Source organism: Labrus bergylta, chromosome 18 (assembly GCF_963930695.1).
Source record: "Labrus bergylta chromosome 18, fLabBer1.1, whole genome shotgun sequence".
NCBI classification, from domain to species: Eukaryota; Metazoa; Chordata; class Actinopteri; order Labriformes; family Labridae; genus Labrus; species Labrus bergylta.
This window is the reverse complement of record NC_089212.1, coordinates 23944808-23966871: the sequence shown is the minus strand read 5'-3', so window position 1 is coordinate 23966871 and position 22064 is coordinate 23944808. Positions and strand designations below refer to the sequence as shown.

The 22064-nt window shown below is 40.6% G+C and overlaps 1 protein-coding gene across 1 annotated transcript; it reads left to right on the top strand.

The window, feature by feature from the left end:
• The first annotated feature begins 3380 nt into the window (after window positions 1-3380).
• On the top strand, window positions 3381-12201 carry si:dkeyp-72h1.1 (LBH domain containing 2). The gene is made up of 4 exons (XM_020649703.2): window positions 3381-3540; window positions 8641-8719; window positions 9409-9583; window positions 11100-12201. The coding sequence occupies exons 2-4, from the start codon at window positions 8642-8644 to the stop codon at window positions 11159-11161; spliced, it is 315 nt and encodes a 104-aa protein (XP_020505359.1). The 5' UTR covers window positions 3381-3540; window position 8641; the 3' UTR covers window positions 11162-12201.
• The last annotated feature ends 9863 nt before the right edge of the window (window positions 12202-22064 follow it).

Sequence of the window (22064 nt, the reverse complement as noted above, 5' to 3'; positions counted from 1 at the left end):
AAACAATCATTTTAAATTGCAGAATACAGATGTATGCTGGTCTATCGCTGCCTCAATTGCTTAATTTGTTTGTGTTATGATGTCACTTTAGGGTTGCCAGCCATCCCGTATTAGCCGGGACATCCCATATTACAAACCAAATTTGTTCGTCCTGAGTGGAACGCACCTTAACTTAACACTTAACTGATCCTAGATTAGATCTGAAACAGCCATTAGTCCATCATGCACTGATCACGTCTGTCATCCAATCACAGCCCCTCTCACATGCATCAGATATACCTACAGCATCAAAAGCACCAAACCCTGAGATACGTTTTGTTCATAGATGGTGTTGTTTGGTTAGCCTGTGGCATCCAAGTATGAACACATATATGCATAAACTGGCCTCCAAAGATAAGCAATGGGAAGCAAGGATGACGTGGGTGCCTTCTGCACTTTTTGCCGACGGGAGTCTTCAATAGGCCACAGTGCTGAGCATGACCTTACCTTCAGGGATGCACAAGAAGGCCACGCTAGGAAAATATGCAAGCAATATCAGCAAGGGGGTTAAAGGAGTCCCAAGGTAAGAGTGGGATATTTTATTTCCACTATAATAATTTCATCTTTCACATTTTGCCATGTTTTATTATTAAAGTATAAAACATGGAATGGGTTCTCCAAGTGCCCATGTAGAAGTATTCTCAGTTAGAGATATCTGGTATAATCTGTCACTTTAGGAGTCCTTTATTAGAGGTTTTAGAAAATTATATAACAAGTAAGTTTTGAGCTGATGTGTAGGTTGAGTAAAACTACATATCAAATACACACTACATTCACACATCATCCTCACACCACTGTGGCACTGAGCTCCATTTTGTCCCTAATTTGGTCCGGAAAATTTTGGCAACCCTATAGACTATTGAGTATTTAATTTTTTTTGGTTTTAATCAAAAATTTCCTGATTGAAGCAGCTGTAAACTAGAAACTTCTTCTGTGTCTCTGGTTTACAAAACCCATCTCAGTCAGAAACAGATCCATCTCTGTGAGTATCATGTCTGTAATAATTTAGCAACTTGTGCTGGCCTTACACCAAATGACATTTCAAGTGATTTCAGAGTCACAGACACATTTCCAAAGTCAGAATAAATTCATGAGAGTTTTGCTCGAGTTGGGGCAGCTTTCGTGATCTGTGAAGTTGACAAGGAAATTATGTTTTACATTTAAATGAATACTCTAACTTCTGGCAGTAGCAATCTTCTAAAAATATAAAGTCACAGTCTCTTTCCAAAAAATGCAAACTACTAAAATTATAGAGCCAGGACAGTGACAGCTCAAAATGTGCATTGAAAACAAACTCTGAACTGAAAAAAGAAACTTAAGCATTGAAACACTTGTATTTTAAAAAGTTGTTTTGGCACAGGAAAACGTTTCACTGAAGAACAAAACACATGCATTCAATTATTTTATTTTTATTTTTATTTTTTTGCATTCTGCCTTGTTTTTCAGTGACTATCTTCTGAAATTTCATACATGTCACTCAATGACAGATTTTTTTAGGATGTCAGTGGTTTTCCTTATTCTGCTCACTGTCACCTTTTGTGTGTGTGTGTGTGTGTGTTTGTGTGTGTGTGTGTGTGTGGGGGGGGGTTGGAGAGCATGATTTACATATAATCTGCATATTGAAGAGAACTGGGGTACAAATATGGAATTTTTGTACAAATATGGAATTCCAAAAAACACGTTAACGACTCTTCGTCGACAGAGATTTTTAAAAGGAAACTGTCTTCACATTTAATCCATGAGGTCATACTTTTGCATATATAAAATATATTTATTTTCTTTTTTCTCCATCAACTCACCCATTCACTCCATTTCTAATAGATCAATGGGTGTTTCATTTAGCTGATAGAGGGTTAACATTCTCAGTCTTTCTATTGTATGTATGTGTCTAAGTGTGTGTGTGTATGAATACGTGTATAGGTTACTGTATATGTGTTTATATTTAATTTTGTTTTGAAATTGTGTAGTTCGATTTGTTTAGTTGATTTATTTGTCTCTTTAAGAGGTGAGGTCCCTTGGATAAGCCTGTTGGCTTCTTGATCTCTCCTGACACACCTTTTATGTTTTTGTTTATTCTATTTTGAGTATATTTTGTATTCTTATGTGTGCTAATAAAAAAAAAATAATAATAATAAACTGAGCATGAACCCACCTTCTGCTCTGATACCTCCAGCATGAATTCACTCTGATGGCTTCACCTGGAGTTCAGGGTTCCCACTCTTTTCAGCATGAACGCATCCGAAGATATTCCCTGAAAAACAAAACCAGAATGCAAAAAAATGTTTTTTGTTCTTCTGTGAAACTTTCTTCAGTGTTTTACAATAAAATTGATTCAATGCTAATGTTTTAATTTTTTTCAGGTCAGGGTTTCTTTTCAATACCATGTAGCTGTCACTGTCCTGACATACATATTACATTACATATCAAAGTTAGCCTTTGAGCTGCTTTCCAAACATTAAACACTTAAAAGCATTTTTTACAAAGAAAAACAAGAGAAACTGATGAACTAAAAGAGAAGGTCGTGATTGTATGAACACAACAGGACCTTAGTAGGAGTTTGAACACTAGAGGGAGACACAGCTAACAAGTATATTTCTATTTTTTCAAACGTGCCTGATGTTGAACAAATAATGAAGAAAAACTAATCACAGGTAAATAAAATGCATGACGTCACTCTGTGCAAGCAAACAACTAAGGCTTTGGCGCTGTTTGATAGAAACCTCCACTAACTTTAACTTCTTGTGATACCATAGAGTAAAAAATAAAAGGCAACATCTTCGTGTCCTCAAGGTTTAACATTGTGTCGACAAATTAGGAAAGTTACCTGAGAGAATCAGCTAACTGCTAACAATATTAGCATATTTAAACTAATCAACGGCCGCTCGGTTCACCCGATCAGGTGGTGCATTCAGGTGCTTGTCGTTTATCCCAGCTTCAAGGATAACCGATGACTGATAACCGATAGAACTTAAAGTTTTCGGAAGGCTTGTGTTTCATTAAAGAACGAGTCAGAGCCAGGAGAAATGCTGACTCTCAACCAGTTACAAATTAATATATCTATCAACATTGTTATCTCGCCGGGAATAGGCAACGCTGTGGTTGGTCAGCTTTCCTTCCAGCTAAAGACACGATTGTGCGACATCTGGAGTTGTTCTACCGCTGAAATATAAAACACAAGCTACAACCTCACCCACCCCGAAACATACTCCAGGTGTCGTCTTACAACATCCCTTATGAATAGTTTTAGTTGTCTTATTTTCGGAATTTACACATTTTCGACAGTACTTAAAGGCAACATCCGTCCGGTTCCTCCGCGCAGACTCTGAACACTTCCATGCGAGCGGCAACTTCACTGGGAGCCTCGCGTCGCCCACAACAGCCCGCATCATCATCATCATCACCATCATCATCCTCATCAGCAGCAGCAGCAGCATCAGTGTGATGAAGGAGCGGAGGACGGAGACCTTGCTGCTCTGAGACTCTGGATCAGCCCGCTGACAGGTAGGCTACGGAGCTTTTTTATCCACCTTTTAACCCACTCTGACAACACTTGTCTTCTTTTCCAACACTGACTCAGAAGCTTATTTAAGTAATTTGTTTTTTTTTAAGTTCTTACATAATTTATTAGTTTTATATATTTTTTTTTTATTAAATGTCAAAGGACTGTAAATTAATTAAACCTGCACTGGTGATGTTCAGTGTGTGGGATTGTGGGCAAAAAAGCACTGATCATCAGCCTGTGAAGTGTTTCAGTATAAGTGTAGGTGTAGCAGAGGCTGTTTTATATTTAAATCTATTTATAGTATCAGGTACCTGCAGCACTGGCTACCTGTTGTGTGCAATGCAAGTAAACCTATGTGCCCTAAATCATGATCAATTATAAATACAGTTAACTGTAATTTCATTTTAGTGCCATTAAAAGATCAACTAAGAGCATTTGTGTCAAAATCTAGAACAGGAAATGTGAATTAGGGCAACAAACACAGGAGAAATCAGATGTAACTGCATGAAAAAAAAGAACATTTCAGGTGGCTGCATGTTAAGTAACGATATCTCTATATTTGGCAATTGGTTGATTTTTTTTTTTCCTCACGTCCCTGGGCTGTTCAAACTTACTGGGTTATCCGAGCAACCTGAATTTGAGGAGGTGGTGTTGCTGCTGGCTCTGATTTAGCAGCAGAAATGAAATATATAAAAAAAAAAAAAAGTGCAGCTGGGGCGATAGAGGATGGAGAGAAGGAGAGAGAAGAGTGGTCATTCTTTCAGCATCTCCAAAAACAAAAAACTGGAATTGAACAGATTTTTGAGTCGTCCTCAGGGAAACCAATTTTTTGGAAAGCGCTGTGGACTGTCTCCACAGTGATGGATCTCATGATGGACAGCATGAGAGGAGGAATTTTAATATGTGAGGTCACATCTTTCTTTCCAAAAAGCAAACAGTGAGGATGGAGAATGGAGACCGTGGCTGCAGGCAGAATTGTTTTCTGGAGATCTGGATGGGTTTCAAGTAAAGATCAGATTGTTTTTTTGTTTTTTTTAACACTAGTAGGTGCAAGAATCTGGCATCAATTCTCAAGTCTGCGATTCAGCATCAGCAGAGAGAAGCTGCAGTGCATCAAGGTGCTGCTGTGGGGTTTTGGCTTGTAGAGGTGATTAAAGAGCTGTGATTGTTGTTTTTTATTATCAATGATTCTGTAAGAAAATAATGAAAAACGTTCCTGAAACATGACAAGATGTTTTCATTGTTTTTTTTTAGTATGAAAGACCGATAGTTAAAAATCCCCAATATATTTAGATGATTATGAATTTGATGACAAAAACAAAACAAAAGGAAGCTGAGGCACGTTGTCAATTTGTACAAACTGTGGCAACGATCAAATGCTAAAACCAAACGTACTATTTTCTGCGACAAACAGGGTTTTCCTCCCGACTAAAATCTGCCTTCAAAGCCGATCAAGACGTGAAATATGAGCATTAGTTGAAGCTCCAATGCGTGCTTAAAGGTGCCCTATAGAGGTCTTCACAACTAAAGCCATTTTCATATATGCACTCTTTCAGGAGGACTGCTCGGGATATTCTCCTCACAGCGGGGAGACTATCCCTGTCAGACTGGAGGGGGTGTATATAAACGTCACTCCCCCCTCCCATTGGCTTGAGGTGAATTCTCCGGAAAATATCCTGCGACGTTCTCAGATCAGCTCACTCGGATTTGCTGCGATTAAAAATACAAGGGTGTCTAGCAGGAGAAAGTCCGAGTGAAAATGTCGGCTCTTTGCGTTCTCACATACAGCTCTTCCGGGAAATATCAGGAACTTTTTTTCCGGGTGTTTTCTGCACGTCTGAAAGCCGAAGTATTTTTACCATAGACATGGATGTAGTCTAAGTGCTGTCACCCATTAGTCTCTGAAGCCCAATGATGGCGGTCGCCCTTTTGGAAAAACCATCTCCAGCTCCAGTTTCCTGCTGTCTTTTACCAGTCAGATGTATAATTAACTCTCAACATTGGCTATTAAAAATATTTTAAAAAGGCTGTTTTTTGCAGAGTGCTGTCAGTCGTCTCGTCTTACCTCTACCCTGTGACTGTGTTTACAAGCATTAAAAATTACATTATAGAAACCAATCTTGTTGCTGATGATCTCACCTACTTGTATAGGTCTTATAGAGGCATCACTATTCATTTCAGTCAGTTTTATAATCAGCTAAAAAACTCCCCACAGGGTCTTTAAGTGGCACTTACTGCAACACAAGAAAAAAACAACTGCGCTTGATTCTTGGCAAAAACCTGTGCTTATTTCAGCTCAATTAATGGATGTGCAGTGTTTCTTATAAGTAATGTGAACCAGCAGTTAAAACCCCTCAGCCAGCTTTAAATGTAAAGTGTCTGAAGGGGTTTCATGTCTCTGTTGAGGCAGAAGTGAAGCAGCGTCCTGCAGAGCGAGGAGGCAGACACATTAACACATGGATAACCTTGTTCAGACCTAACGCCTCTAAATAAGACGTTATTATTATTCAGCCGGGGAAGCGGGTAAGAAAGCATGACAGTAGTGTCACGCCTGGCATCTGCATTTAAATTCTTGTGTCTGTTACGCTTCAGGTCAGCGCTGAGTGAGTGCACTTCTCAGAAACCAGATCTGACTGGAAACGTGTGCGGGCCTCTTCACTTTCCACTTCTCTTTTTCTTTAAATATATTAAAGCTGGACATGAGAGTGGCCGCACAGATTCCCTCCAGAGGAAACAATAAGAGTCTGATGAGGAGGAATAATGGCCCGTATTGTCTCTGTGCTGCGGCGATGAAGGGGGCAGAAGTGAGCCCATGGTTTCTCAGAGAAGTCTCACAACAACACCGCACCGTCCTGACGGAGGTAATTGCAGCGTATCGGCACACATGAATACCCCCAAATCAGCTCTCGGCCTTGTGCGCTCAGGCAAAGTGCACTACTCCCGACAATCAGAGGCATACAATCTCAATCGCTCGTCCCCATGGCAACAGCAACTGCTGGTGTGATTGTATGGAAAGTGGTGTTTCTGATAACTTGTCACATGTAATGTCTGTTTTTTTTTGTTTTTTTTTACTGGTGGGCAGACGACTGGTGTTGTAGGACGAGTTATTTTAAGAGGCAAAGATTCTAGATATGTATCAATATCCATGTTATAAGAGCGAGAGTCAATTTAAAATAAGTGATGGTGCACAACCAGGTGTGCTTTTATATGAAGATAATGAAGGAGGTAAAGGCCGCTATGGTGTTACATCCTCGGCTCGGTCAGTCAGCACGTTTACACAATGTTAAAAAAGTCAATTTATTGGGTTGGTCCGACATCTAGATAAAGGGGTTGGGAGTTAATTTACTCTCGCATGTTTACATCGGAATCGGACCCGGACTGGCCTGGCTTTGGAGACACAGTTTATGTTGTGTCAGCTGAAGGGGTTAAACACGTTGAAGTACATTGATGGGCTGATTGCCGATTGTTTTGTATGTGACGTAGTTGGTCAAACAGAAGAAGGTCCAATAGTAACTCGCTGAAAGGGGGCGTGTCACCACCTAGCGTAGCAGAATTGGACATACTGCTGTCAATAAATCAATTTTCTATGGTGCTGGTGTACATAGACAAGGACTGTAGTCCATTTAAACGGCCTAATGGCGCTCTAACCTCAGCTTGACTTTACTGTGCATGTAAACAGTCTGGTCAAAAGACACTGAGCTCAAGTAGAGGACGCACTCACACTAGGCCGACTGGACCCAGGTTCAAGCTTTGCTCCATTTGCAAGAACCTGAGTGATACATGTGTCTGGCAGTCAGGGTTTGAAGTAGCGGAGTGGGATTTTCCGGCACAACTTAATCAACAAACGAGGTGCATGAAGAGTGAAAGTCTTGAAGACGTGTTTAGAAAGTTGATCTTCATACTACGAGTGTTGCTGGAACATTTTGACCCCTGGCAGTCAGGGTTTAAAACAACTAAGAGGAAACTACGGGGGCTTTTTCTACCTTTTTTTAAAATCTCTTTAACTCTGCATGTAGGATCAGCACAAGTCTTATGAGGAGGTGTGACAGAAACCGTTTCAGCATATGCACTTCAGAAAGTTTCTAAATAATTTCAGGTGGCCCCAGAAATCCTCCTGATCTGGTTGTTCACACGTTCTCCTCACAGCGGGACACTATCCCTGTCTAAGTGTAGTTTCACAGAATCGACAAAAGAGCAGAGAGGAACAAACTGGAGAGCAGCAACAAACAGGAAACGTTATGCAGCAGTTCTAATCAGAGGGAATAAACGTCACCTCCCACTCGCTCGAGGTGAATTCTCCTGATGATATCCTGCTGCGTTTTCACTTCAGCTCAGTCAGACTGGATACAGTTAGAGTTAAAATGTTGCCGTTTATGTTTACACATGCCCCGAAAATGTCATGAGATTTGTGCAAGTGTGAACAAGTTTATCTTTCCTCGAAGGCTGTGTTTTCTTTTGTGCATTTCTTGCACCCTGGATAATCAGATAAATCACATACCTGTTTTTAAAGTTAATCAGCCGGTGTTGAAGTCCGAATGTGTTCTGTTTTTTTTTTGTCTCAAAGATGATGTAGAAGTTTTGGTACAGGCTGCTGCTGCAGTCACTGTGTTCATTGACGTCCCCTATAAATGCAGCTTCTAAACTTCTAAACTTCTAAACCACTGTTAGAAGTTTGCCTACCAAACTAGCCAAAGCTATTCTACAGGAAGGAAATGCAGGTATAGGTGAGAAACAACAAATGTAAACATGACGTTTGCTTACTCTCTGGAAATCTAGAGAATCACTGTTTAGGTTTTCCATGTGATCTGATACATATAAACACAACTCAATGTGTGATGTTTGATGTTTAGAGGAGTACATTTCTGATATGGAGAAGTTAAAAAGACTCAGTACCTGATGTAATATTCATGCACACTTTCTGGTATGTCATGTATTTACTGTCTTTGATAGATTTCTGTTGCTGATTTTATTTTCCTCCTCTCTAGTTTGTGCAGCATTTTGTTCAACACTGGACTTGCAAAGACTTAAAGAATCTTGAACATTTAAGAGACAGTGTTCAGCTTATTGATTGGTGATAATCAGCGTGTGTTTTCCTGCAGGATGACTGAGGTGATGAACTCTCTGGAGCCGGCTACGGAGGACTTCAGCGGGGGTGACGCAGCCGCGGATCAGGACGCAGTATCCTTCCAGCTGTGTGTGTGTTTTTCAAAATGTGTGTGTGTTTAGATGATTTCAAACCGGTCGAGTTTTATTTAAATAGAAGGCATGAAGCCGTGAGTCACGGGAGTGATGAGCAGCAGTAAAATGTGGGCTGACGCGGGGAAAGTGTTTGGTTGGACTCAGTCCTGCTGAGAGTAAATGGTATGTGTCATATCCAGCTGAGGGAGTTATCATCGGCGACTGTACATTTTATTTTCCAAACATGATGTATCATCATTAGGCGACATGTGAAGGGTGATATTTCATACAGTCAGAGAGATGTTGTGTGAGATGAATCCTGTTTGTCTGCTGCTTTCTGTTTCTCCACGTTACAGGCTGATATTTACTGAAAGGGACAGGCTCAACATGTACTTTTTGTGTCCGATTAGATCTTCTTTTTTGGTCCGCTAATACTGTTTCTTTGTTCCAGTTTGACACAACCTGCTCACGAGATCATTTAGCATACAATTCAATGAGGAAACAGAAAGGACCGCATGACATTTGAAGTTGGAGATCAAAGAAATAACTGAAGTGAAGTCATCTGATGGATCTTTCCTAATCCCATTTTTACCGCATTGTTGTTCTCTCACGTGTGTGATGAGCAGTGATGTCTTATCCCACCGGCTGTGAAAACCCCTTCAGTTAACCTTTACACGAGCTCCAAACAGATCTTCCCAGATACCCATGAGAGGTACCCGAAGCTGTCCAAGAGGCTTCCCTCCATCGTGGTGGAGCCGTCCGACGCAACCGAGGTGGAGAGCGGCGAGCTCCGCTGGCCGCCGGACGAGCCGAGCTCTCCGGACGGCAAAAGTGGGAGACAGTGTGCAGAGGGACAAACTGCAGGTGAGGACGAGTGATGAGTCACTGAGACTTTGTTTTGATTGGTCTGAAGCCACAGTTCAAAGATAGAAAAACATTAAAGGGACTTTTCAGGCAAAATAAAACGTTCTATATGTTGATTGCTAACTAAGGTAAGTGTTAGCATGCTAACTCGCAAGTGTACTTACTTACTGTAGAAAGTGAAAATGGTAAACATGATCCCCCTATTTGTAAACCTACAAAACATCAGTATCTTAGCATGTTAATCTTGGGGAAGTTAGCATTTAGCTTAAAGCAATGCTATGGCTACTAAACGCATCATAGCAGCTAACAGAAATACAAACAGTTGCTTGGTTGTAAAGCTCCTGCAGCCACATGCTGAAGTTTCCGTTGGGAAAGACACAACTTGATCCTGAGGGGAATATCAAGCAGCGTGTGAATGTGTATGAATAACATTAGTTTGATGCTGATCAGCAGCTGAACACTTTAAGTAGCAGCGTCTTCTGGACAGGACAATGGGTTGAGAAGGAAACCCGGGAGAGAGAAGGTTGGGAAGACATTGACAGAAAGGAGCCGCAAATTGGACTTGAACCCTTGGCAGCCCGCTTGAAGGACTATTGCCTCCGTATATGGGGCACGACCAAACCGCTAGCCATTCTGCGCCCCAAAGTAGCCGCCTCTGCCATCAGTATGTGAGACATGTAGCGTCAAAAGACTAGAAAAGCCCTTACAAAGTACATTCAATTTACAAAATCAATCTGTAGATTCTTTGTTTCTTTAATTCTAATAATTAATACAATACTATTAGAGCAGTGGTTTTCAACTGGTGGGTTGGGACCCAAAAGTGGGTCATAGTGGAGATGTTTTCAGTGGAGCTTTTTTTGTAAAAAAAAAAAAAAAAAAAAGTCTATGATTTGCTTTTTAATTTAGTCTTCACATTTGTTTTTGGGGCTTTTTATGCCTTTATTTTGTAGGACAGTGGATAGAGCAGGAAATGAGGGGTGACCTTACCACCAGCAGATCAGCTCACCTATGAGTCGCTTTTTAAATATGTTTGTCTTGTTCCTTTCTTTGCTAAATCTGATTGGTTGAAAAAAATATCTGCTAGTTGGGTTGAGATTCCTCGTTAAGGAGTCAGTGGTGGATCCTGAGTCTGGACCAGTTGAGATCCTGCAGTTGTATTTATATCATGAAAAGGTTCAGATTCACTTTTTTATCGCCTTTGTTCCTTCACTTTTGTGGTAAACAACAAAAGAAATCAAACTCTGGGGCGCTGGTGGCGCAGTGGTTAGTGCGCGTGCAACATGTATGGAGGCTATAGTCCAAGCGGGTGGCCCAGGTTCAGATCCCACCTGTGGCTCCTTTCCCGCGTGTCATTCCCCACTCTCTCTCTCTCTCTCTCTCTCTCTCTGATTTCCAGCTCTGTCCACTGTCCTCTCTCTACAATAAAGGCACAAAAAGCCCAAAAAATCAATCAAACTTGCTCTCATGTGTAAAATCTGAGTCTGAGAGTTACTCAGTGTGTTCATGTCTCTTCCAGGTGATGAACAGTTGAATGTGGACGTGGACGAGGAGGCCACAGGGGCGGAGATGCAGGACTGAACAAAACCGTCCTCACGTGTAATCCACTGTTACTGTGAGTGTATACAGACTTGGATGAATGAGAGAGAGTCGGACAGAGTGAGCAGATTGCATTAAAGGATAGAAAAGATGGCGGAGATGGAGGAGTGAAAGGTAGACTAAACAGATTCCCAAACACCAGATCACGGGGGCTTGGAGCCAGAGTTGTGTTGGCACCTTCTTTAATAAATAAATGTTAAAGAAAGTGTTTTTGATTTCATGTTCTCTCCGACACATGTGAGAGAATGAAGATCGAACGGGACCAAGCTGCCATTACGACTCTTATTGCCTTTCGGCTGTTCTCTTTTCACGAGAAGCCGACGTAACACCTGGCAGCCAACATGTTTTTACTGTCATAATTTAAAGTACACACACACATTAGACACACGCTACGACGACTGTTGTCACATTTCCAGCTTTGTGATTTTTGTTATTTTTTGAATTTGCTAAATTGGATTTTCTCTCTGGCTCCAAGCCTTTCTGTCCAGATGTCCCATGATGTGATTTTTTTTTTGTAATCCGGACAGATGTTTCTAAATGCTGTCTTTAAAGTATTTAGCTCGTGTGTGCCATATTACTTCTACTACTTCTAACGGTAGCTGCTGTATTTAGTGCACAGGTTTGACATGAAGTCTGGATGTAAATAACGTCACCGTGTGTTTAGTGGTGACTGCTGTCGTCTGGTGATCTTGGTTCACTTTGTAAAACTAGCTACGATGTTTTTTGAAGTATTTGACTAAAGAAGCCTTCATCACTTTATTGATGTTACTATAACTCGTTCTTTAATATCATATTATTGAGTGTCTTTATACATTAGGTGTTCAAGGGAATGTAACAGTGTTCTGTTTTATTTCGGATATTAAAGCAATATGTTCACAGGATTTTAAAGGCGCTCCATTTTGTTACAGAAGTTGATAATAATCGGTATATTTTAGATGTGAGTCGCTTGTCACAGACATGATATTTTTTAAATTACTGGAAGCCTAAATTATTACACAAGTAATAAACCTTTTCAAAATTCTTGTAATGTTCTTTGATTTGTTTTTTTTTCTTGTGTTCTGTGACGGTCAGTGTGAGGATGAGTTCTGATTGGATGATTCTTTTTGTCCTCAAGTGTTTAAAAGTTAAACATCAACAATATATACTGTATATATCGGTTCAGATAATTTATCAGCCAATTTAAGGAATATTTTCTCATTTTTAGTTATTCTAAATATGAAACTTTAACTGATAAAATCAACCGATAATAATGGCGTTCATTTACTTATTAACAAGCCTACTCATTCCCATCAATAGGTGGCGGTAGTGTTGTCGTACTCAAAAATGGTCTTGGTCTTAAGACCGCTTCTTGAAGGTCTCTTCTCGGTATCGAAAGCATTTTTTCTCGGCCTTGTCTCGGTCTCAGACTGGGCGGACTCTGGATTATAAATCAAGACCGGTCAAGACCACAACTGATCGGCTATTTTTCTAATACATTACTGTGTTTAGAAGGAAAACGCTGCTTTCTAAAACAACAGATAATTCAAATAATAAATACATAATTTGATTGTTAGCCCCTGATTACGGCCGCAGCCTTCCCGGTGTTATAAGTGAGTGACACGCCTCCTGCACACAAGATGATGATTTTTCAGTGATATTTATGGTCTTGGTCTTGTCTCGGTCTTGGAGAACTCTGGTATCGTGTATGTCCTGGTCTCGGTCAGTGTGGGCTTGACTACAACACTAGGTGGCGGTATGCGAGCCGCCATTGAACACAGAACCGCAGCGAGAGTTCTCACGGCGTCACCAGTGAGCATGATTCGCGTCAGAGAAGAATAACACGTTCGCAATAAGCGACACACCTGCCGCAAGGACTTAAACACACAGAATCGTATGAGTCACCTGAAGTGTTGTCATAGCAACAAAGACATATTCAAATAATATGAAGCAGCAGCTAGCATTAGCGCCAAGTCAAAGAGACCTGCAGAAAGTTTGCAAAGAGACGGACTAAAGGCTAAAGCAAAGAAGGAAATGTCATTCATGGACAGAAATAATTTAAAAGCTTCACAAGCTCTAAACGTTAGCTCACTTTCCCCATATTCCCTGGAATGGACATAATGAGGTTCAGTTTTAAGCCAATACACTTCTGGACAAATTTTGAATTTCTCTCTTTCTGCTAGTGGTCCTCACAACAGAAAATAAATCTGGTGTTCATTCATAGAGTAAACAAAGGTTTTGGAGATAGCCAAACCAAAAGATTGGCTGACTTCACAGCTTGCTGACATGTACTGTTGTTGTCATGTTTGCTGTCTTTCCATTGCCTCACATTAGCGTGTATTAAAAGTATTGTTGACTCATTTGCACATCTTCAACGGGTACAAAAGCAGCTTAATCTTTTAGTGAATCAGACCATCTGTGTGCATGAGCGCCCAATAACTCTGCAGATGTTCAAGTAAACGTGATCAAAACGTCGCCGTGTCCAGCTTTCAGAGGAAGTTTCTGAAGGGGAAGTTGATGACAGCTTCCTCTTTTGCTCTCACACCTTGTTGTTCCTCTCCTTACTGAGGCATGAAAACAGAAAGTGTTTCATTGTTAATCAGCTCCGAGCGTTTGTTCATCTGGATAATAAAAAAAACTGAAACACAAAGCGGAAGGTGATCTGAACGCCTCAAATCTCAGCGGCTGTAATCAGTGTGTGAACGCTTAAAAAAACAAACATCTGACGGTGCGTTGTGTTTCCTCTCTAGAGCTAAGAAAAGTTTACATTTTTGTGTCTTTTCATACAAAGATTTTGATCTCAATGAAGTCGTTTGTAAAACTCGGAGCAGAGTTAGAGCTCAAAGGGAGTAACTCGTACTCACAGTTTGATTTTAAAAGAGCTGCTTCAAACTCTCATAATCCAATCAAAAGATACCAATCTGTCCTGGAACTTTCTTTGTCAAGTGTTCAAAATGTGTTTTTCCTGCATTAAGACAAAGAGGATCTGCTGGATACAGTCTGCTGTTGTTCAACATTTTCACACATTAACACTTCTGAGTGATGAATCTTCCTCTGAGTCGTCTGTTAACAGGTGAGCAAACTTCAACGGATTGATTGTTTGCTTTTTAAAAGGGACTTTTTAAGAGCCAAAGTAACACCTTCATGATTCTCCTTTTGTACAACTAACAGTCATAACATCCAAATATGAAAATAAAATGAAGCTATGTGAATAAAAGGAGAAGCAGCAGATTCTCACATGCTTCACAAATCAAGAAAATCTCTTAAACACTAGAAAACAAATGCCAATAAATGTCGCTGTTCCTTTATAAACAGTTGGAGAAGTTTCATTGATATCGCTTTGATCTTATTTTAGGTAACTACTCTGATGCTTTCAAATGACTTTTGTGAAGTAAAAAGTTCAGAAAACTGAAAGAGAGGAAAGAGAAGACGTGCAAATTTGCACTTTAAAGGTCCAACATGTGAGATATCTACTGAATGAAATGATAAAGTGAGCTTACTATCTGATCAGACATTAAGGAAACATGCTATGTTGAAGTGCTGCCTTCTCTGACAACAAAGCAGCAGCCAGTATGTCCTCCTTCTAACTTCAGATTCTGCTCCTGAATGATCTGGATTTGTTTGGACCAGAGAAGGTAGACAGTTTAAAGCCCCTCCCCCACACAGCTGTTTTGGACGCCCCTCGGTTTGCCAAGATATGAGAGCAGTTATCAGGACAAACCAACAGGTGTTGCAGCGATGGAAGAGAAGTGGTTCAGATAGAAGTGATTGTATCCGACCTAAAAAGCCTCTGCATGTTTCTAATAAGCTCCACGAGCAGAAACGTGCTCAAACTAGGATCAATATTGGAGATGCTTTTGAAAAATGGAGAGAGGTTAGAACACAGAAAGGTAAGTTAAGTTAATTAATCAAACAACAGCAATTTTATAAGCTCTTTAAAGTTATTCTAAACAGGAATAACGTTGGATAGTGTCTTGTCCGAGCTTCATAATAAAGGGGATTTGTTGCTTCTCTCTGTTTTTATATCATTACTGAGTGAATATTTTGGTGTTTTCAAAGTTAACATGAAGACATCACTCTGAATATCCTGATGACAACTTATCATTTCTTCTGACTCTTCTTGTCCTAAATCATACATAACTCACATTTGGATGGATGTATCACATTAAAAAATAGTTGTAGGTCGACATCAAAGTTAAGAGGATTTGTCTTAACGCCATCTACGACCTCTGCAAAGAAATTAAAGATATCTGAGCGTGCAGTGAAACTAAAAAGAGCAAAAATTGAAGAAAGAAGATTCCAGGTAATCTCAGAGAAATGAGAAACATGAAAGGTTTTCAGTGCGTGTCTCTCTTCTATAAACACACACACGTGTGCGCTCCCACGTCCTCTCTGATGGCTTGTTGAGGCTGATAAACTGTGAAAGGTCAGTGCGGTGTCTTGATCCAGACAGCGAGATGGATTGCAGGATTCTCCATCTTATTCTTTTCATGCCTCGCTCGCTCTCTGCACCTGACCTTTCTGACGACAACCCTGTGAGGAGCACTTCATCGGAGCACGCCGGGTCACTCCTGGGAAAATGAAGGGCTGCGGGGAGCGAGGCTGCGAGTGGGGGGGGTGGTGCAGTGTCAATTATCTCTAAATGTCACAAGCTGTTTTTCAAAGGAAGGAGGACTAACTCTCATCTCTCCTCTTAAGGAAGCTCACACACACTGTCTCGCTCATATTTCACAGATAATTCTCACGGAGGTGCGAGCTTTTTAACGTTTGCTGCTGCAGCGCTGCGATCAGGAAAACACTGATTCACTGATGCTGCACCTGCACACCAACAGGTATTACTCATTTAGCTCGCAGTCTTACGTTTATATGCATTTAATCTATCTTCTTCAGAAAGTCAGAAATCAAGGAGAGAGTGAGAGAGGGGAATGACATCCAACTTTTGGAAGACTTTTGCCTTCACACACTCACCACTAAGCTCCCAGCGCCCCTACTTCTGTTTTTAATACTTCCTTTCCTTTGATACTTTATGAATTCCTTCCTTCTCTTCTTTCCTTTTCCCTTCTTCATATGCTTCCTTCCTTCCTCCTTTCACTCATTCCTTCATTTCATCCTTTCTTCTTCGCTTCCTACAACCGTCTGTCTCATTTTTATCACCGTTTCCTTTCTCTATCCTCTAGTTTCCTGCTCCCTACCTCCTTCTTTCTCCCTTCTTTTCATCCTTTTAAAAAAAATATCTGACAGCAATTTAATCCCCAAACTGATGAATTCAATAGTCAATCAAAACTTCCCTTGTTATATTTGTTTGTTTTAATTTAAAAGCTCCTAATCTCAACATTTTTTCTGAACAACTATCTCAGTCTCAGTAAATAATGGTTTCTTTGTCTCTGCTGTGTCCCCTCCAGCTGCTCGCCTGTTTCATTATGTCAAATTCATTCATGTCCCGATCAGAACAAAGACGGAGCGGACGGTGCCAGCGGCCACTTGTAAATCTGTGTATTTAAAAGTACCTTTTTAACACGGCCATTAGAGGTGCTGAGTGTTGTGAGGGAGTTGTGTTTTGATGATGTCAAAGTGTGCTGTGCCAGGACTTTCATCTCCCACTCCTGCTGGCTTCAAACGGCTCTTTCAAACGAGTCCGTGATAGGCCGAGGCTCAAAGGCCCCGCCCCTCCGCCTGCAGCCCGAACACCGTCCTCTCAGCGCTCGCCACGACTGGACAAACAAGGGTTTGATTATTATATCAGACATATCACAGGCAAGACGAGATGAACTCAAAGTTAGCGTTCATGTAGACAAAAAAGGAAATAAGTTCAACATCATGATGCTTGATAAATAAAACTAACATGTTTTATCTTCAGAGCTCTTCAGCATATTTCTTACTCCTAAATCTTTTCTCGGTTTTTGTTGAAAGTTTCTCATTTAATGAGATCCCTTTCACGCTGTTTCCTGTTGACATATGTAAAAAGTGTTCATGTTAGAGTCCAGAGCTTTGTCCTTAAAAGTCAAATATAAAGCTGCTCAATCATCTCCTCTGGGCGTCCATACCCGTGTGGTGGAGGCTGGGTCTGCTCTCCTCTGACTGGATTTTCATGTTTTGGTTGACTCTGAATGTTTCTAGGCAGGAGGCTGATGTTTTCCTCCAGCCAATGACAGCGCACAGGTGAGTTTCAGAGCAGAAACAATTCAACGATTGGATGTGATTCAAATTGGGGCGCTATCGTCAAAGAAGAGAAAATATAATCTTAGTGAGGAGAAAAGCCCAGCGGATAAAGCTTGTTCCAAATGGAAGGTGATGCAGAGTGGCCTGCTTTCTGTTGGACAGGCAGGTGCTTCAAAGCAGTGGTTAAATTATCTAATTATCATGCTAAATGATCAGCTTCTCCATTACAATAAATATTCTTAGGTAGATTGCAGTGTTAAAGCAGTAAACGTGCACGCTAACCCTGCGGTGGGCGTTCGCTTCCGGTGCCGATGAGCCCGGGAGGAGGGACCCAAACTGAATGTTGTGTTTACAAGCTGCAACAAACATTTCTACTAACTCCACATTTACCAACGATAGAATAATGAAAACATCCCTGTCCTTCCTTCCTTGTGTTTTTACAGTCAGAAAAGCAACTTGAGAAAGTGTAAAGAAAGGTGTGTAAGGACAGATTAGGGGCTCAGTCGGTAGAGGCGGTCGTCTCCTACTCACTTGGGTTCGATCCCCAGCTCCTCAGGCTCAAGTCCATTTCATGCAGATATTTGTTAAAAGACACAAATCTTATCTTAGGCTGGCTACAGATATGAAGAGTTTTAAGATCCCATTTTGGGCGCAAAAGATCTCAGCGGGCACGCAAGGTTAACGTTGTTGTCAAACTGCTTTGGACTAAAAAAAAACCTAAAATGATAAATGATAATGATAAAAGAGTAACTGGAGAGTTTATTCAAAGGTCAAACTGTCCTCATGATCTCCCACGTTTAAAGATGTCCAATAGTTGTTTAAATTACAGCCAATGATCGGTAATTCACCAGAAGACAGAAGAGAAACCACAAAACTTTTGTGCAAAGATGATTCAAGAGGTTGGAAAACTAAAAGGGGCGATCAAACACAGCAGTTGTAAGAGAGTGATTTTCCTTTAATGGTAGTATAATGTTTATTTAATGTAGGAACGTGTGCCATAAACTCACACAAAGTAAAGTGTGATTGGCTGTTTAACTTGATGCGTCTGTAAGTCAGTCATCTCGTCTCACGCCGGCTGCTGAGAGCTTTGAAGTGTTTCCTTGAATCAAGTAAATGTTTCGTAACAGGTCAAATGTTTGTCTCATTAAGTCGGATGGATGCCGTACGACAGTGTAGATTTCTTGAAAGGTTGAACTGATGAAAACTCAGCGTGAACCTGATGAAACACTTGAATGTGTACGGACCAAATGAAAGAGCAGGGAGATGCAGTGTGTTTGATTGTATGAAGAGCACTTACTGTGTGGACGGCAGCCAGCCAGGAGCTCCGTCTCCTCTGAGGCCTCTCAGCCTGCAAGCTGGACGCCCACACGGAGAAAATACACCTACATGTTAGACCCATCATGGCTGCCAACACAGCGCTGTGACAGGAAGAGTTGAACAGAGAACCAACATTAACATTCATCCTCCAACTTGCTGCTCGTTTAACTATTCAAGAGTATCACATGAAGCTGCACAACAGATCAGCTAACATGCAGAATGATCTAAATGATGTTACAAAGGAGCAAAATGATAAAGTGAGCTTACTATCTGATCAGACATTAAGGAAACATGCTATGTTGAAGTGCTGGCTTCTCTGACAACAATGCAGCAGCCAGTATGTCCTCCTTCTAACTTTAGATTCTGCTCCTGAATGCTCTGGATTTGTTTGGACCAGAGAAGGTAGGCACTTTTAAGACACTCCCCCACACAGCTGTTTTGGACGCCCCTCGGTTTGTCAGATATGAGAGCAGTTATCAGGTCAACAGGTGTTGCAGCGATGGAAGCGGTCAAGAGAAGTGGTTCAGATAGAAGTGATTGTACCCGACCTAAAAAGCCTCTGCATGTTTCTAATAAGCTCCACGAGCAGAAACGTGCTCAAACTAGGATCAATATTGGAGATGCTTTTGAAAAATGGAGAGAGAGGTTAGAACGCAGAAAGGTTTCTGACTCTATCTACTGTCCTGTCTCTACAATGAAGGCGTAAAAAGCCCCAAAATAAACCTTTAAAAAACAACCTGTAACTTAATGTAAAGGGTTAAATCAGTGAAGAGATTTTTGTCCTCAGGGAGGGAAATCGACGTAAACCAATCACAGGCGCTTTAGAATTAAACATGGAAATCTAACTAAAGTTATATGGAAATTGACCTCTGCCTATGAAGGTTTGTGGAGTAGCCCAGGAGTAGGTCGTCATTTTGTTAAAACTCAAGATCTCTGGAAATGTCTGTGTAGGTTCTCAGTCATCCAGGTCATGGTAAATTCAAAGTTTGATCCAAAGGCAACTGGCAGGTTGAAGATCTTTAAGATTTCCAGCTCCGTCCACCAGAAAGTTTAGAACTGAAGAGCCTTTCTTTCATTTAGAAATGAAGAAACGTTTCACCTTTGAAGAGATCTTCAACCAGTCCAGTTCCAGTTGGATGAAGCTTTGAAAGGATATCTGGAGATGTGCAGAAATTGACCAGTTACCACAAGAAATGTTATTCTCAGATAACTCAATAAATAAGAGGAGATCTCAGGGCGGAAAAAAAGGTATTTACTTATCATCGTGGGAGAAACTGAGATGGACAGTTAAGTAAGATTTTAACCAAGAATTTACAAAATAATCAAAGTGAATTTCATCAGCAAAAACATGACCTTGTTAACGATGTAAACCAGGAACAGACTCTGTTAATTAGAGATGAGGAAGGATGTTTCCTCTGCTGAGTTCATCCCTTTTTCTAAAGTGGGACACCTCAGAGCGATTTGTTCTGCTTCTAACAGGAAGAGAAACGGAGGCTGTGGTCAGGTGGGTCTCACCGCTCGAGAGTTCAGGTATAACGTAGCATGAAACAGGGACACTGTTGCCACGGTAACGGGACTGTTAATATCACACCTTTGGTCCCGATTCAAAGCATTTCAAACGGCAAAAATGTAACTTTGATGTACAGTTTTGAACAGACTCACTCCATAGACACCATTTCACATATTCAGCACTCATCAGCAGATATAACTCATCCTTGAGGGAAGAATTTAAACATTTTAGATGCTTTTATACAGAATAAAGAGTAAGGGAATTTGCTATGTTGGAAACATAAAGAGAAATAACAATAAAATAAGTAATTTACACAAAAAATAAAGCAATAAATACAACAGAATTTTGTTTTGCACAGAGATGATGGACACTTGGATTCATGAAAAAATAGTTGTCCAAGTTTTGTCAATTGTTGTTTGATTATTCCCTTAGTTATTCTCCTGTTTGAATATTGAAGCATTACAAGTATTATGTAACATTTAAATGACTGTTTGCTGCATTTCAACCAGCGGAGAGATGTTATTTAAAAATAGGTTATTCAACAGTTTCCAGCTCGAGTGTCCAGAAAAAAGTGAAATAATTGTATGTTTTTTAAGATCACCAGAATATTATATGCAGAAATTCAAACACTATTTGCTTCTCTTTTTCCTCTATCGTTCCTTTTTTGAATATAAACTAAGTGGTGATAGATCCAAAGTGCACAGCAGATAAGCAAATTATTCATAATTACACAACCAGTTTGTCATTCAGCTCCGGTACACAGTTCAGTGAAGAGCGTCTCTTCATTTGTTTGGGAATAATGCTCCACTCAAACATGCTGCTCGGCACAGGGTTACTCTAGTAACCTTTTCTATGAATAGTAAATGTCACCGTAATCAATTTTAGATGGGGCGGCTCTGCAGGTGGAGCCTGGAGCTGCTTGGGAGGAGGAAGAGAGGTGGATGTGAGCGACGGCTGCACGCGTTCGCCTACTGTGGATGGTTTTTTAAAAGCTTCATGAGGCAACAAACCTGAGATTTTAAGAGATGGAATATCTGATTTACAGAGCTGAAAGGAATGAGTATTTACAGTTTGAAAAGAACATTGCAAATGTGCCCTAAGAGTCCCTTAAAATAGATGTTAGAGATGGTTGCTTAATGGGCAAGAAAACTCACAATAATAGATCTTTTTTTCTTCATTTGTCCATAAGCTGGTGAAATGTGGAGCAAAGACCTAGAGGAAAATCTTGGTGGCCGAAAAATAAAGCTATTCCAGAAGTGCAAAAAAAACCTGCAGTTCCCAGAGTGGCCACATGAGGCTGGCTACTAAAGCGAGTCAATCCCCATTTGGCCTGAAGTTAAAGTTAACTTTACAACGGAAATTCAAATGTTTACAGCCTGGTACAAAAAAAATGGTTTGGTTTCAACCATTTGCATTATATCAGGGTTCAAAGCTGTGGCAGCTCGTGCATTGTACTCCAAGGGGGGCATAGATGCACCGGGGATGAATCTCAGTTTGTTAGCTTGATGCTAACACAGAGGGGAAAATGCTATTAATTAGAAAACAGAATTAGCATCGTAATTATTTTGATTGAGGAAACAGTCTATTTTACTTAACATTCTTCACAAACATCATATTCTCTCGTACTTTCAGGCAGATGTTTCCTCAACTCTGTGGAGACAAACTTAAAAAAACTGCTGACTCTGGTCTTCTGCTCTGATCCATCTTTATAAACAGTCTATGCTCTGATCCAGTGACACTTCATGACTCGCTCTTTATGTTCTGTTCATGGGACGTATCCCTCTGCTGCCTCTTGTTTTGAAGAGGAACAAATGTGCATGTGCAACTTATTCTCCATCATGCAGGTACGTAAGAGACATTTTATCAGGGTATGAGATGTGTTTATAAAATCAAAGGCCCTGGTAGTGAATCAACCCTGGGAGC

What these genes read in the sequence shown, in the direction of transcription:
- si:dkeyp-72h1.1 (XM_020649703.2), top strand. Translation starts at nt 8,642, where the DNA reads ATGACTGAGGTGATGAACTCTCTGGAGCCGGCTACGGAGGACTTCAGC. An exon ending in CAGCCGCGGATCAGGACGCA is followed by an intron (nt 8,720 to 9,408) that starts GTATCCTTCCAG and finishes AGCTCCAAACAG; the next exon opens with ATCTTCCCAGATACCCATGA. An exon ending in TGCAGAGGGACAAACTGCAG is followed by an intron (nt 9,584 to 11,099) that starts GTGAGGACGAGT and finishes TGTCTCTTCCAG; the next exon opens with GTGATGAACAGTTGAATGTG.